Source organism: Cicer arietinum, chromosome 7, assembly GCF_000331145.2.
Source record: "Cicer arietinum cultivar CDC Frontier isolate Library 1 chromosome 7, Cicar.CDCFrontier_v2.0, whole genome shotgun sequence".
In the NCBI taxonomy this organism is placed as follows: Eukaryota; Viridiplantae; Streptophyta; class Magnoliopsida; order Fabales; family Fabaceae; genus Cicer; species Cicer arietinum.
In genome coordinates, this window is record NC_021166.2 from 19,074,355 (window position 1) to 19,091,741 (window position 17,387).

At 30.3% G+C, this 17,387-nt stretch overlaps 2 protein-coding genes across 3 annotated transcripts; both read right to left on the bottom strand.

Moving 5' to 3' along the window:
- Positions 1 to 609: 609 nt before the first annotated feature.
- On the bottom strand, positions 610 to 7,161 carry LOC101514519 (isoprenylcysteine alpha-carbonyl methylesterase ICME). The gene is made up of 11 exons (XM_004509538.4): positions 6,546 to 7,161; positions 5,879 to 5,955; positions 5,679 to 5,748; positions 5,513 to 5,593; positions 4,953 to 5,027; positions 3,078 to 3,179; positions 2,808 to 2,948; positions 2,108 to 2,173; positions 1,867 to 2,010; positions 1,637 to 1,727; positions 610 to 1,115 (listed from the first exon to the last, which is right to left on the bottom strand). The coding sequence occupies exons 1-11, from the start codon at positions 7,064 to 7,066 to the stop codon at positions 954 to 956; spliced, it is 1,530 nt and encodes a 509-aa protein (XP_004509595.1). The 5' UTR covers positions 7,067 to 7,161; the 3' UTR covers positions 610 to 953.
- A 4,157-nt stretch (positions 7,162 to 11,318) lies between these two features.
- Positions 11,319 to 15,193, bottom strand: LOC101513976 (uncharacterized). 2 transcript variants are annotated; one of them, XM_004509536.4, is made up of 5 exons: positions 14,676 to 15,192; positions 13,893 to 14,336; positions 12,655 to 13,281; positions 12,364 to 12,491; positions 11,319 to 11,679 (listed from the first exon to the last, which is right to left on the bottom strand). In XM_004509536.4, exons 1-5 carry the CDS (start codon positions 15,045 to 15,047, stop codon positions 11,676 to 11,678), a joined length of 1,575 nt encoding a protein of 524 aa, XP_004509593.1. In that variant the 5' UTR covers positions 15,048 to 15,192; the 3' UTR covers positions 11,319 to 11,675. The 2 variants fall into 2 exon arrangements, with proteins under 2 accessions (XP_004509593.1, XP_027192810.1); XM_027337009.2 differs by lacking the exon at positions 11,319 to 11,679 and having other exon boundaries at positions 12,360 to 12,491; positions 14,676 to 15,193.
- Between the last annotated feature and the right edge of the window lie 2,194 nt (positions 15,194 to 17,387).

Below are 17,387 nucleotides of genomic sequence, written 5' to 3' on the forward strand. Positions count from 1 at the left end.
CTTAATGAGTCAGTATACACAGTGATGATATCACATAGAGATGTATGTATGACTGACAACCAATACATCATCACAACTATGCGAAGACCAAATAACCTATAAACACATTAGTAATTGTCATTGTCATTAATTAGTTATAATAAGGGTCAGAAGAAAACAAATGCCTACTATTTGAATTCTTGATAGTTCAAGCACTTTTCAAAGTATTAAATTGTTTTTCATTCAATCAAGAAATTATATCAAGCAAAGAAACTCACTATTAAAAAAAGTTTTTATATACCTGGTTAAAAAGGTTTCATGAATGACTAGAGTTCATAAACGACGTTATTAAAAATTAGGTTAAAAGATGAAGCACGAGTACATTATTATTTATGCTCTATCTTCTAACCTAATTTTCTTAGGAAGTGCATTGTTGCTTAAAATTTTAAAAAATTTATGAAGAAAAAATATTTAATCACATAACTTATTATGATTTTAACAGCTACACAAGGATTGGTCACAGTTCCCACAAGTCTACTCAGGAATCAATTCATGTAATAGATATAATCAAGCGGAATCAAATATCACTGTTTGCAATATTCTTGGCTAATTTTAACAATGGAAACAAAGTAGAACATAATGAACTTAAAATACATGAGCTAAGTGTTACAGTCTTACATTACATAAGATTTCTAAACCAAAATTGTAACAACTTTTCATTAACTAAAGCTAACCAGTATGATCCTATGGTCAATATTACAAATAGCATCGACATCGGTGCTTCCATAAATAATAATAGGTCTTCAGAGATCAGACACAAGTTTTCGCAATAACCGAAGATTTTGGTTCTAGTAGTGGAGAGTCTTCTAAACCTATCAAGTTGATAAATAATCTAGCAGGCCATAATGGTTATTTACAAAGCAAAAAAGAATAAAATCAACTATATATGATTGTTAATTGATTCGGTTTGTTGGCTAGAAAGGACTGACAGTACGAGCCAATTTTATCATGAATTCGGGTACAAGGCGCCTCCTTAGAGGGGCTGTTCCGTCTCTGGAAAGAGCCTCGGCATCATCGGCATGGATATATGCTACTAAATCATCAAACATATCGTCTTTTCCACCCCTCATAGGATCCTGAAAACCATAGGCATTTGACATAAATGGTTACTTAAACAAGGAGTAAAATGAGTGATACTGTTAGATCATGCATTTTATCTTCAAATATTGATTGAGTTAACCGAACGAGCCTTTGATTTTAATATATATTGGGTTCATGTGACTTCACATGGGATATATGATGTCATAAACCACCAGATAACAAGTCTCAAGTAGTCAACTCGGCTTGTGAGCTGAGGGGCATCAAAGGAGTTCTAACAAGGAGGTCTAGGTTCAAACTCTGGAAACTAACATAACCATTTATTAACTAATTTACCAACAACTAACCTCCATATAACAGCACATATAAGTTTGAACTTTGAAGGTGTAAAAGAAAATTGGAAAGTGTTGAATCAGTTAAATTGAAGCATTAAGTCATTTGAATCTATTATATACCTTGCATTTAATTTAAATCATAGATTATTGTTAAAAAGAAGCATAGAATTAAAGTTATTTCTGGATCTATGCAGTCAAAAAGGAAAAGCAGAGTGGTCAGTTACCTGTAGGAACACATCTGTATGAGTCTTCCCTTCATATAAAATTGCTTCAGCTTTAACTCCAACTCTTTTAAGAGTCTCAGCAAATGATGTGCTGTATAAAATAAAATGTTAAGCATAGTCCAGACGCTGAAACGCTTCAATTTAGAAAGAGAAGTGAAGTAATGATACTTCATGTTATCTATGACTATTATTAGTTCTTAATTTGAAAACCCTTTGAGAGAGGCTCAAACCTGGCATCTGACGGTATGGAATAATCTCCGGTGCCGTGAAAAAGAACTATAGGAGGTAGTAGAGAAACAGCATTTCCAAAGTTTGGATCTTGAACCATTACTTCAGGAGAAAATCGCCGTAATGATTCCTCCCCTTCCATTATGCTGTAATAGATGTCATTTGAAAGTTTAACACAATGAAAATTAGAGAATCACATATTAACTAAACACTAACTCAATTTAAGATAGATTTAGAGTGTACCTTAAAAAGATGGAACGATAGAGGCCTCTACTGTGAAAGTGATCTATTAGGTTAAACAAATTATACCTGATTTCACGTAAGAAGGAAAGCAAACAAATAAATAATCCAAATTTAATTGTAAAATCAAGAAGCATTAAGAAGCACTATAAAACCATATCTGTAAGAATCTGTACTTATAGCATATATCTTGTTTTTATATTAAAGATCAAGTCCATCATTGAATGATGGACTTCATCATATACTATCTTTGGTTCCAGTTACTGTATAATGACCCCAATGTCGATAAATCAAAAATGCTTCGTCGCATATTGCAATCAAAATTTGCATTTTACATGAGATCTGTCATGAACAGATCAACCAATTGTCCCATTGACTTAAGCTGTACGTTAAAGACACCTATATGGCAAGTCTGTTAGAGAGGAAATGCAGTTATATTAAGGAGAGGAGTAGCAAGTGGAAGGGAATTCAATAACAATTCTGTTGGGACCTTGGGAGTTAGGCAGAGAGAAATGTCTCTTCTCTGAGGAGTTTTTTCTCCGGGATTACAGAGGTTTTTCCTTCTGCAATACATCTATTTTCAATCAATAATATAATTTCTGTTTCTCTTGTTTTCGGGTTCCTAACACACTTGAATGCTTCTTATTACATTTCTAAGCACAGCTTTTATACATTTAAAACAGAAAAAGCCTGGGTTGCATACCCTCCAGATAAACCAAAATAAGCCTTAATCTGAGAAAGACTCCAAGAAGTACTCTCTCCTTCACCGGCCTCTTTGATTGCATGCTCCACGATTGTACATGCTGCAATATGTGCCCCGGCTGACTGCCCCATTAGGTAAATTCTGAGCAGGGGAAAAAACACGAAAAAAGTGATCACCGGTGATCAAGATAATCCGTTTACCTTCAGAGAAAGAGAAAAGGAGCACCCTGAAATGAGAGAACTTAGCAGTTGAGAGGATGATTATATATACCTGTTAGGGTCACCTCCATATTCTGCAATATTGTTGCACACAAATGAGATACCTTCGGAAGCATCGGCTATCATATCACTGATGGTTGCCTGAGGAAAATTTCTGCACAAAAAGATATATCAGATGAGACTATAATCTCTTTTCAATACACTACTACTTATAGTTGAGTTCCACATGGGTCACTCATGCTAAATAACATTTTGCGACCTACTCTCTATTTAGTGGGACCCATTGGAGAATCTTGCTTTGGAAGTAACATATGCATTTTGGACAGTCTCCTCACATTGCTAACAAGTGTAATGAAGTTTGTTTTTTCAAACCATAAAATGAGAAGAAAAAAAATACTAAAGGTGGCATAAGAAAATAAAACCCCATCCAAGAAGTTACTAATTATGTCAATTCAAGTGTAGTAGAGTTGCTAATGTGGCATGTTAACTACACAAGTATCACGTTAAGTGTGACATACATTGAAGTAAATAGATAATTCGGTCCTTGAACTTGTGCAGATTTGGCCCCTGAAAGTATTTCTGTGCACAAATTAGCAACTACATTACACTTTGATTAATGAGCATTGACAGAAGGATTAAAGTTTGTAGTTAACAAGCCATTTTAGCAACTTCATTACATTTTGATCAGTGGCCACTGACAGAAGGACGAAAACGTGAAGAAGTGTGACGCACTTGGGGATTAATGTGTACACACCAAACTTTCAAGGACAAAAGAAAAACAAAATGTTACATTCAGGGATCAATTTATGTATTTACTTTAAATTCTCAATCTTGTGGGTGCTAGTGCAATAGTGACTGCCTAATTTTGTAACTCAAAGGGATAGAGTTTGAATCCTATCAGAGAATGCACGACCTAGTGTCTCCCCCCTCCCTCTTATAATAAATAATAATATTTCTCCTCTCCTACTCCGTAACTACGTTGACACCTCAAGTTCTAACAATCATCTGCAACAGCCCAAAATTGGGATACAAAATACTGACTTTGTAAATTATACCTTTGTTAGGAACCCAGATTAAGAAAGAAAATGAAATTGTGTTACTGATTGAAATGAGAGAACAATTACAGAGAATAATCCCTACAATCTCAGAGCAAGCGCTACTCGGAGAAGAGATGATTCTCTCTCAGGTCTCTAACTGAAAATATGTTGAATGAATTTCCCCTGCTATCCCTGTCCTATATACCAATTCTCTTTTCAGCCCATTTCTTGGGTTAATAAGGCCCAACACCTAATGACCTCCCTTAATACACACGACTACAGAAAGAAAATTATAGAACCTGCTCCAGTTTGGGTATGTCTCAAATATAAATCCACTCATGAGCCTCCATCTAACATCTTAAACTTTCAAGACTTTTGGTCATTGACATATTATTTGAGCCCTATGACCAAGTGCTAGATCCTTGCCACCTTCATTCTTCTATATAAAAGTAAAATCTCAGCATATGGTAAATAAGCCTAACCATTGTCCACACCTTAAACCCAAATAGTTCTTGCATGAAGATATATGTTAGAGATATAAAGCCATTCATGAGCCTCCACATGACAAGTTTTAGCTTTTGGCGTAATTGATCATTGACAGGGTGCACTACAAGTAAAGGTTTGCTTAACCCCTAAGACTATCCTAATTATATATATAACAATATCTGATATTTCTGAACAGAATTTGTGAAACAATAGAGCTATCAATGAGTTATTTCATTATACAAACTAAAAGCAGGAGGATCGGGACTAAAGCCCAAATGAAAACAACAATGAAGAGATAGAGCAATGATAATGTGGTTAAAATAGAACCGTGGGAAAAGAATAAAAAAAATTATCTTCATTAGAACAAATAAAGATTTGTCTCCATATCAAGTTTAAAAGATCACCTGTAATCTATGCATGCCACAATGATATCTCTCTCCGAAAGCTGTTGACCTAAAAGAGAACCCCATGCTTTGTAACTGCACAAATACAAATACTTCAAAACTTGTAACGAGTGAAGTGACTTTGCATGTAGCGAACGTGAATGTGTGTGCATGCACACACAAACACATGAATCCATTCAAAAATGAAACTAGTAGCATTTGATAACAAGTTACGAAGAATATCAAAATTGAAAAACACAGTATATATCGTAATAAATTTATCATTCCTTAGGTTGAATATTATCAACTTAATCAGACGTTATACAGTTCAACCAATTTCTTGAAGCACCTCAATCAATTGAAAACCTTATCACCGTCATGATGTAATGAAACATAAACAAAGCTTAAGGGTCAGCATAAATGTGATGAACATCTATTTTTATTAAAAAATATAAGTAACAATTGAAGCTCGTATATGAACAGAAAACTCCATGAAAAAGGAATATCTTCTTAACAATCTAGCACTTTTTTCCATCAGTTTACAAGATCAAGAAAAAAAAAACATGGGCATCATCACATACCCAATAATCCAGGCTCCACCAGTAATGAAAGCAACAACTGGTTTTGGCTCGTCGCAATTTTTAGGCAAATACAAGTCAAGCCTGCAAAAGAAAATAAGCTATGAATCAAAATTAGAATAGTTATAGGAGTTTATAAATGCAGAGAGAAAATATAAATAAAGCATACCTATTTCGTGGTTTATCACCGTAAACTATACTTCTGCGTATTTGACTAGAGAAGTAATACTGATATCCAACTACAAAACAGAATGAAAATACTTATTCACCAACAGACTATTGATATGAGATGCTAATGTTTTCAAAACAAAATTTGTACATCTATGATTATATGCATGAAAATTATGCCATAGATCACTGAACTCAAACCTTGAATAAAGCCTGGTAAAAGCAGTAACGCATAACAACCGAGGGCAAGAAATCTTGTAATCCATTTATAGCCTACCCTGAATAGAAATAAGTGATAAGCAAGCATCCATAACTAGGATATGTGACTGTGTTCATCAAAAAGCAGGTAACCCTGTCCAAATTTTTAACATAACAATAGAATGCAAGAATACAAAACCAATATGAGCTTTAAATGGTGCTCCTCTTGATTGCTTAGATTAAGGGAGCAATTAGAAGAGCTTATTTGAGCTTAGCTTATGTTGTTTTCAGCTTATTTTCATAAGCTCTTCAAGATAACTCATAAAAACAGCTTTAAACGTGTCTCAAATATTTACTTCTCCATAATCTTAGTCTTACTAGTACAATCCAAAACCACCAAAGTATAGAAATAGACAACACAACAAAATCTTCCAAACACACCACAAGTAAAAATTAAAGATCACATAATTAATTGCAAAGTAGAATCTCCTCACACAACTCCCAAAAAAAAAAAAGACTAAACATGATGCTCAATTTTATCTCCTATACAAAATGAATTGATTTGAACACATTGACAAATACATAAACTTTATTCATAGCAAATTCAAATGACATAGATAGATAACAGAATCTCCAGTATAGATGAAGTAAATCAACAATTGATACATACCCAAGGTAAGTCAACATCTTCAATCCAAGGCGAGTCAAGAGAAAAGTTTCAGAAGCAACATGTCTAACATCACGACCAAATGAAGATCTACTGGAAGTAGCATTGGAAACAGAAGAAAGTGAATCATCACTAGCAACACGCCTACGCCTTTTCTGATAGAAAGAAGCAACACCACCAGCAATAGAGTTATTGGTGTTGTTGATTGTGGAGCTGAAGCTTGAAGCCCTTGATAGAATAGGCTTAACAGGCCTGATTTTGTTATTGTTATTTTCATTGAATGAAGAAGAGAGTAAGAGAGTCGTTGATGGGTCATCTTCATCATCGTCGTGTTTAAGCAACATTGAAGAAGAATGAGATAATGGTAATTGAAGATTGGTAATGGGAAGAGTGTGAGATGGCATATTTTTGGGAGGAGGAATAATGAGACAATTGGCAAATAGAGAGCGAATGTTGAGATGGGTTGGTATCAAGTTTCTGTCTTTTTTACCGAGGATGGCGGATTTGGCAGAGAAGGTGATCATCAATTGGTGAGGACAGAGAAAGGGGAACTGAGAAGAAAAAAAATTAAAAAATGGAATAAAGTGGGTTCAAAGTAGAAAATCTGCAAAATTAAGTATTATTCTATCTGCTTTCTTAAAAATAAAATAATCAAAGGATATGTACTTAGTCGATATCTTTAATTTTTGTCAGGGGTAAAATTACTTTAAATACTCGATTTTTTATAATATTTTAATTAGATTTTAATATTTAAATTTAAAAAATCGCGTACATAATTTAATATATTTTACAATTTACTGCAAATGAAAGTTAAATGATCGAATCGAATAAAAAAATAAATTTAAGTGACTTAGAAGCAAAAATTGAGTTGGTGCATTTTTGTTTAAAAATTTGAAATAGAGAAGAAATGTTTTGATTGGCTTGGCTGGATGTTGAGCCAGTTGGGTGTTAGAGGTTGTCGAATGATCATGAGGTGTGTGTCGAATGATCATGAGGTGTGTGTCGAATGATCAAAATAATATGTTATATCATCAAGAACCAATATTTTTTATTTTTGGATTACAAATATATAAATAACATATAACACATATGTTGCTAAATATCTTCTTCCGAGTTCCGACATCTTTTTTCGGGAGGAGTTATGTTAAGGTGTCGGGTATATCAAAAAGGAATGGTAGTCTCACAATCTAATGACAATAAATCTGTTACCGTTACTTATTTTTATTATTGTATGACGTTAGCTTTTTTTTTAATTTTCGATGGTTAATATTTTTTTACGGTTAATTTGATTATAAAATATATTTTTATTAATTAAAATAATTTGTCTTTTTTATTTTTATTTTTTTTTACAATTTTTGTTACACAAGTTTTTTTTAAGTTTTTATTAATAATACTTTTTCACTTATTTTTTTATCTTATTGTTTCAAACAAAAATTATTTGTAATAAATGGATTCCAATCAATATAATCTTCAACAATTTTGATTACATTTTATTCAAAAATTTTATTTACTATCACCACCAACCAATCTCAATATATTTTATAAATCTCAAATGAATAATCAAGGTGGAGATCAATAATTAATATTATTTAAAATATTGTATAATAATATTAATTAAAATATTTAAATTAATATTTTTAGTTATAATAAAATTAAATATAAATTAAATATTAATATATGAATAAAATCTAAAAAATGAATAAGTTATAAATTACTTCAAAATTATGTAGTACAATAAACTCTATTTAATAAACAAGGCTGACTTTACTCAGATAAACATCTGCGGTTACATACAGATTTACACATATTTAACACAAATAGTGGATTAAGTGGTTATTTTATGAAGGTAATTATTATTATATGTTGAAAATCAAAATCAAAATTAAATTATTATTATTATTAATATTGTAAAAAATGTTTATATATATATTTAAATGAATAAAAAAGACGACTGATCGGAATTAGTCCGCAAATAATTAAATCAACCTTTAACATCTTCATAATAAAATAAATAAATGTAAGTTGTCTTAGTGAAAATTGAAATCAATAGTGTATACATAGAACTAATAGAATTAACAAACTTTTTGTCTAAAATAAATAGAACCAAGACATAAACATTCATTTCTTAAACTCGCATACATACAATTAATTTAAATCAGTAATTTAGTCAAATAATTAATCAATAAATTAATATTAATAAATGACATATATATAGTAAAATAAAATTCAAGAAGAGATTTTTTTAATCTACCAACTTTTAAAATATCTAAAATTACTTTATTTACACACACACATATATCCATATATATATATAAAGAAAAAAATATGGAATTTGTTGAGAAAATTTTGTAGTGTTAGAAAAAATTTATATATAAACAAAACATTGTGAATTAATGTGAAAGCGACACATGGGATAATAAAACCAAAGAGTTACACTAATTTAAATAACATTGTGTCAGAATAAATATTTTTTTAAATCAATACTTAGATTCAAAACTATTATCGTGTAGATAAATTTTGACATTAATTCATAATCATTTATCATATCATTAAGATGTGTAAAATTAATGTTATATACAACTACACTGTTGACGTTAACTTATCAAGAGTATATATTAAATTATTATAGATTAATCTCAAAATTTATAGATATAATTTATATGATAGTAGTTTTCAATCCAATGATTCATTTTAAAAAATATTTATTCGGCATGATGTTATTGAATTAATGTGTATATATATATATATATAGAGGTTAAATAAGTATTTAATCCCTTTAAAATTTTGTTTTTTTGTCCTCGTAAAAAAACTAAATGTTTTAGTCTAAACAAACAATTTCAACAAACAATTTTAGTCTTGGTTGAGAAAAAATGTGTATAATTGTCATTGAATTTTTAATTTTTTATTAATTTTTTGCAATCACTTTTAAAATATTATAAAAAAATTCTCCATAAAAATTTAATTTTTTTTAACTTAAAATGAATTAAATATAATTTTTTAAAATATCATAAATCTAAGATAATAGTAATGAAAATATCAAATTATAAATTGAATTTTGAATTCATTTATGTGGATAAATTTTTTACAATTATGTAAACGTGTCTATATACAATGTTGTAAACATGTCTATAAACAATTCATTCAAAAATATATGTCGATATTCTAACTAAAAATATTGCATAATGACTTTTTAAAGACTAAAAAGTGTTAACTTTTTTTTATAAGAATTAAAAGAAAAATTTCAAACTTTTATAAAGACTAAAAACTTATTTAATCTTGTATATAAATTTTATTTAAAAATAAAATTTAAAATTAATAACAACCCATAATGCTGATTTGTGGGTTTTTATATCTTTCACATAAACTCACAAATCAAAATATCAAATTATAAAAACCCATATTATACGAGTATAAAAATAAGATTAAAATTACCATACTTAGTTTAGATCCTTTCATGAAGCTAATTATGCAACGAATTTAACAAAGTATATAAAAGAAAATAATTGATATATGCTCCTCTCTACCGTCTAAATAAGTATCACTTAAACACTTTGCTTTAGTGGTTCTAAGAAACAATTTTCGAAATTTCATCATAGTGCAAAATAGAAATAAAAACAAAAAGCATCATACATAACTTTAATAGTCTAGTCAATTACTATTACATGAAATTATCAAAGACAAATCTGCAGTAAATTTTGGTTTACTCCATGTGGATCCTTTATTTTAACACTTATTATTGGTCATGTATGGCAACCAGCCAGAATGAATCAATGATTATTTAGAATCATGGCAAATGAACAAAATAACAATGATGATAACCAAATGTGGTGAACTTCGATAGCAAAAACTGGAAAAAAATTAAAGCTTTATGTACATTAAGATAACATAAATATAAAATAACTTGTGTTTATAATAATTATGTGGTACTTACATTGAGTCGATCCAAATTTTGACATGTCTGGTTGTTTTAGGTTTAGTTTATGATACTAATGGCAGGTTTCTAAATAGCTTTTATATAGATTAAAAACTTGCTCGAAATTTGAGGATGCTTTTGGTATATCTCTTGCTAACCAAATACAGTAAAAAATGTTATCTTTAATTGGATCTGCTGCTTTTATCGAAACAAAATTGATCTAAACCATTTATTCTAATCCTACAGTGGTTAGTGAATCTTCTTATTTCTTAGGATGACAACTTCTCTCACTAGATATACCCCTAAAATAAATAATAGAACTTTTCAAATATCGACATCTTATATAAAAAAAAATACTAAATTTTGATGTAACTTTTTTTTTTCTCTCGATAACCTTTATTTAAACTATTTACTTACAATTTTATGCTTCCTTACCAATCAAATAACATAAAAGTTTGCAAGTTCTATATTTGATTGATAAAAAACATATAGACAGGCATACCTGTCTGCACACTAGTGATAATAAGATATTAAGTTACTTATATATCATAGGAATAGTAATAAGCTAACAAAATATAAGCTGAAAGGGTATTTATAAAATTAATGTAGTCTAGACAATTTTACACCAGTTACATAAACTTTTTAAATACTTTCTTGCTTATGTTTTATTTGAAATGGAGTAATTGTTAACCTTTATTCAATAGTGATAACTGATAACTAGTTCTTTACTGAACCATTCTAAACAACAACGACCAAACCTTATCCAACTAAAGTCGACTGCATAAATCTAACAACAACATAACATTCTATCATATAGCATATATGTTCAACTCATTAATCTCTAGCTCATCATTCCAAAAACATATAAAATATAACTATTTAATTTATAGTGCATCCTCGTATATAATTAATTGATGCTACAAACCATATAGTTGCTGCAGTTTTTTTAATTTGTTCTACGAAACAAAATTGACTAAGCTTCATTACGAGAAAAATAAAAAAATAAAAGAGATATTCATTTATCCTTGCAAATAACCAATAATTACATTATATACTCTTGTGTAATGTGTACATTTTTGGTTAAGCAAAAGACCCATAACAGCCATGGGTATTGTGTGACAAAACTTAGTACTGATGTATGAAAACATCATAGAACCTCACAAACTTCATTGTAGTACACTATGGCAGTTGAACTGGTTGGGGTATTTGTGACTGTTAACTTACCTATAAAAATAAATAACAAAAAGAAATCACATTAACCACAGCATTTCTACACTCATTTACAGGAAAAGTTTGAAACAAAATGATGCCATTGCATTGGACATTAATTGAAATTCAAAGCTTCTCTTCATTTGTCATATAGTGGGACACTGAGCATATTACAGGTCAGTTAACATGCATATATATGTGAATAAATTTAGAACCCAAAAAACGGTAGTAATACTAGTAAGCACAATGTGATACCCTGAACATAGGTAGTTATGAATATGTCTTAATTTCAAAAAAATTGGCATTATTATGATTATGGTAAAAGTTAAATATCTTGTATTTTAAATCTTCAATGTGATGGTCCACGAAGGATTAACCTAGTGGTTTAGGGTTGGGACATTAAAGGAGGTTTAAGAAAGAGAGGTCAAGGTTCAACCCATGCTACTAACATCTCTAAAAAATTAGCTACTAACATCTCCTCTAAGAAACTAACTACTAACATTTGCCGATAAAAAATCTTCAATGCAACGGGAACTAGTGTTTTTGGTTTAGGATACCATTTAAACACATTTGAAACTTTGAGGTTCTTATCATATTGATTCCCTTTCACCTTTAAGAAAATGCAAGCTATTGGCGTGTAACAAATGTTTCCCATTTTGTAGATAGTTCAAAGAAAAATTTTAAATTTAGAAAACTTACAAAAGATGGAAGGATGAAGGACCAGCTACAGCAGAAACTCTTTGTGCGCGATGCGCTTCACACTTATAAAGCTCCTTCATTTCTTTTTTAGTGCGACGTGCCTCACGCCGTTCCTCCTTCACAGCAGTCTACCAAACAACACAATTGTCAAATTAGCAGATTTGTAAAACCATTATTCTTACGAAGACAACAGCTGGTGAGTTCTCGAAAAGAAGTTGATAATGACAGCATGCATAAATAAAGCATCATAAACTCAAGAACTAGTAAAAGCAGACCAAGTAATACAGTTACCTTTCTCTCTTTCTTCTCCTCCTTTGACTCTTGGCCATGTTGCCTTCTCCTGTACTGCTCAGGTCTTGCAGTGGAGTCTCTGACATTTTCGGCCGCCGGTCTTCTACCAGCAGGCAAGAAGTCGACAGGAAGCTTTGCTTTTCCTCTTAGGAAAATTATTGGATTCGTGGAACTCGATGCTGCAGTGATGGTTTCAGCCAATTTCTTTTTCCTAGTTGCCCCAGGTATTTCAATCTTCCCAGGGAGGTTATCCAAATTTGAGTACGTCGAAACAATAGTTTCACAATCCCAAGCTTCTGACTCATCACTACTTTCTTGAAAAATAACAACATCCTTGTCTTCATCTTCAACTTCATATTGCTCACCATATTCCTTGCAACGGCGAATCACATCGGCAGCAGAATCTTCTTGTCCCTCACTTCCTGGAGCGTCTTTCTTCAATAAATCTGCAGGAACCTTATACTTGCCATCATCTTCAACTTCTAGGCTTTCCATCTCATGGTTGCTAAGAGAGAGTTTGAGCTTTTCGGCAAGTGACTCATCTTCGGCTCCATAATTTTCCTCATAATCATCATCATAATCATCATCACCACTATTATCATCACTTCCATACTCTTGTTGTTCAAGCTACAACAGAAAATATATTGAGAATTAATATCTTAAAGTGTGGATGCTGACATAGACACTAGATATGACACGTCAACACCACTAATAATTTGAGAAAGTAAAAAAGTGATGGTTATCTTGTTTAAAAGTAAAAAAAATATATAGGTGGTCAATAAAGGCTATTACTTGCAATGGTCATGAAGATAAAATTTGAAAAATACACAGATACCATGCGAGAAACAAGAAAGTTCAATATAGTTTATTAGATAATGTAATTTGTGATAGAAACTGATGTGTAGATAATGTGGCAATAAAAGTAAGGAGAAAACTAACTGTCCATTGACTCTTGTTTTCTATTCTGAATAACAGAGAGACTTACAAATGGTATTTATAATCAGCCTAAGCTTTCTAAGCAAGCTTCTAAGACAGTTCAGTACAAACTGAAATACTTTGGATACAAACTAATCAACTGCATAAAAAATATTCTAGATACTAACAGAAACTTAGCACAGCAATACAAGCTGATTAATGACATAGTACCCACAGAAATAAAATCATAGTATCAATTTGAAAAGAGAAAGCATCATATGGCGTGTGAATAAATAGATTATGAATTCAATAGTAGAACTCACCAAATCAAATTGTTCATCTAACAGACGACGAGGCCTTGACTTCTCACCAGCACATTGCACACCTGTTACACCATTTACACCCTCGTCCAAAGATTTACAATCATCTGCAATGGTGGAATACGCAGAAACTTGCAATACATGATCATTGTTTAAGCTCCTATTCATCGTAGAACCCTCGGCAAAGTTCATTCCATTACACACAGGTGCCTCCTCTTCATCATCTTTGTCTTCATGGAGGTTAGCCTGGACAACAAAGTCTTCCTCCAAATCTTCAACATCAGAGCCAAACCGTGACACATCACTGTCATCCAGCAAAGCAGCCACTTCAGGATCAACAGCTTTCTGAACCCTTACGCTGGCAGTTTTGGATGCAACAGTGTACAAAGTGTTTTCCTCAGGCTCTTCATCGGCCTCTTTAATTCGCAGTCTCGAAGCATCATATGCCTAAATTCACAAACACAACAAATAGCCAATTTGTATAAAATCCTACAAATACTTGCAGAAGAATTTGACAAATCTTTGATACATTACCATACATAAAAATAATTTGGAATTAACTTTAACAAATCTTTTATGCTTTGTTTTTCACGGATCAAAACACTTAACAACTAGTATAACAAACTGAAACCTATTAAGCATATATACTGACACGGACATCGGACATTGATACATTGACACCAATAATACTTTGATAAAATGAATTCATTGAATATAATCAAAGTGTCGTGCTACAGACACTGAAAGCAACTCTAACAGAGAGATAAAACAAAACAGAACCACTACCTTAACATCACGAGGAACATGCTGAAGCTTAAACTTAGGATTACTATAGAAAAAAGAACCACCACCAGCATTCTTAATTTCCCTCAAATGAGTCAAGTAATTATAACCATCATCAGGAAACCCTAGTTCCAGAATATCCTTCCTAACATCATCCGACAACGGACCACTACCATCGTCGAAACCGTCCTCGGTGTCAGCGTCGGGGTCATCGGGTGAATCGGCGAAGACGGAGTCGGCGGAGATTGGATTGTTGTCGACGCGGACGAAAACACGGTCGTCGGATTGAGTGAATGCGGGGTCGGTTGAGTCACGGGGCATTAGTTGGAACGTGAGAGAGCTTTTCTTGTTGATGAATTTCTTTGTCTTCCCCATTTTGTTATCGGCTTGTTTTGAGTAGTTGGTTGGTTGTGGTGGTTGCTGCGGCGGCGTCGAAGACTTTGTTGGTTTGAATGTTCAGTGTTGCTATGTGAAGGAGAAGTGACGCTGAACCCTAATATATTTCACCAAAACCCCTTTACCTCTGTGTAGACAAATTTTACACTATCTTAATAATTTATTGTGATTTTTAACATAATTATTATAAAAATTAAAAATTTATAATAGATCAAGGATTAAAATTAATTATCAGTGTAAAAAACTTCTTTTATATATTTTGTGTATATAAATTAGATCTTAATTTTATTATTTTGGGGGGGAAATTTTTTGTCTATCAAGAAAACTTCAAGGCGATGTAATAACAATCATGCATGGGATTAGCTAGTTGTTGATGAATTTATTTATGGTACTTGATAAATTTATTATGTTTGCCAACTTAGTTTGTGTGCATATGCTCATGTTAAATTTCTTACTTTGAGACATATCTTGCGAATAAAATGATAATAATTATGATATGATATTTTAAATATTTGATTGAATTAGATAATTACATAAATGTGTGTTTTCCCATTTAAGTGTTTTATACAAATATTAAAATAAATTATAAATGTGTATTGTTAATTGCTTAGAATTGATATAATAAAAATACAATACAAAAATATTGAAGCTTCCACAATTAAATTATTATTCAGTAAATATTAATTTTCAAGTATAGTATAATATTGTTAGAATACAAATGTGTACATACTTTTAAATATGATATAAATTTTATAATTATTTTTTAATTTTTTTAAGTGAGAATTTATTTTAGTATGATAGTTAAATCTTATAAATAATAACTTTTTTTTGTATGAAATTTATTTTGAATTTTTTATTAGCGATAATTTATTTCATGTATGATAATTACTTTGAAATAAGAATTTGTCTCGTGTATTATAATTTAATCTCATATAATTGTTTATGTTTATTGATTAGGATTTTTTTTGCTTTCTTATATTTATTGATAATGTAACACCCCAAATTTTTTAATAAACTATTTTATTAATTAAATAGGAATTTAGATAATTAATTTGGTGTTAAAATTATTTTATAATATATGTTGATTAGTTTATGATTAATTTTCCTTATAGGCATGATTTCTATGATGTGTTAGTTTTATAAATATTAGATTACATAAACGATATAAATAATAAATATTATATTTTACTCTTTGATCTATTTTTTTTATTGAAAAATAATAGTATTTTAGTGTAATATATAGTTTAAAGAAAAAGATTTTATGCAATTTTACGTGTACTCAATTAATGTAATATTTGTGTGTGCGTTTGACTGATATTAAGTATGCACCTAGTTATATTTTAATTATTTATAACTACTTTCTATTTTTAGTTATTTTTTTTATAAATAATATCTTGAGATAGAATTGATATTGTGTTTGATTTCTTTTATTTCTATATATTTTTTATGATATTGTGATTTTATATATATTTATTATGATGTAGTAACTAATATAAAGTGTTGGTGGAATATTTATTTATTGTATAATTTTGACTATTTTCTAATATGATGGTATTATTATAATGTGAGTATTTTGAGAAATAAGTATAATTGTAGATATTATTTTGAATGTGAGAGTTTTAATTATTAGTAATATATTTTTTTTATATTGAATATTTTAATTACTCTAATTTAGCATATATTAATTATGAAATATTAGTAATGTTTTTAAAATTTAATGATGTTTGGAAGAGTATTAAAAAAATGAGATTAAGTAATAATTAATTTTGTTTTAGAAAAATAAAAATAATAATAGTAAAACATATATTAAATAAGGGACAAATGGGTTTGACCCGTTTATGTTAACCCTAATTATGTTAATAAAATAAAAATAAGAAAAGTAAGAAAGGAGTTGCAGTAGCCGTAGAATCAAAGAAAAATACAACAATAACTTATAGTTTGACATCGACGATCGATAATTGTTCATGAAAAGTTTCTCCGTTCGCGTCCAAATTTCAGTATGTCGTTTTATTCATTTAGGTAGTCAAATAAACATACTTCTTCAGATTTTTAACCATCCAAATTTCTCTCTAAAATCCCCGACTTTTCCGCATGTTAAATTACTTAGTTTGAACTGTTCTCCTTCACCGTAAGTCCGATTTGATTGAAACCAACACCAAAACGACCGTGTGAAAAATTGTTATTTTGTCCAATGATTTGTTTTCTGATTTATGGTAAGTTTCCTTGACCGAATTTCGAATTTAGTTTTTAGAGTATCTTCTCATAAACTATTTTTAACGTTTACCCATAAACTGTCAAGTTAGAACAATTGATGGACAA

Coding starts and splice junctions, on each gene's coding strand:
- LOC101514519 (XM_004509538.4), bottom strand. CDS start 7,066: ATGATCACCTTCTCTGCCAAATCCGCCATCCTCGGTAAAAAAGACAGA. Junction 5,028..5,512: donor GGTGGAGCCTGGATTATTGG/GTATGTGATGAT, acceptor GTATTTGTGCAG/TTACAAAGCATGGGGTTCTC. Junction 3,180..4,952: donor GTGGCATGCATAGATTACAG/GTGATCTTTTAA, acceptor CTTTTTGTGCAG/AAATTTTCCTCAGGCAACCA.
- LOC101513976 (XM_004509536.4), bottom strand. CDS start 15,047: ATGGGGAAGACAAAGAAATTCATCAACAAGAAAAGCTCTCTCACGTTC. Junction 13,282..13,892: donor TAGATGAACAATTTGATTTG/GTGAGTTCTACT, acceptor TTTCTGTTGTAG/CTTGAACAACAAGAGTATGG. Junction 12,492..12,654: donor AGGAGAAGAAAGAGAGAAAG/GTAACTGTATTA, acceptor GTTGTTTGGTAG/ACTGCTGTGAAGGAGGAACG.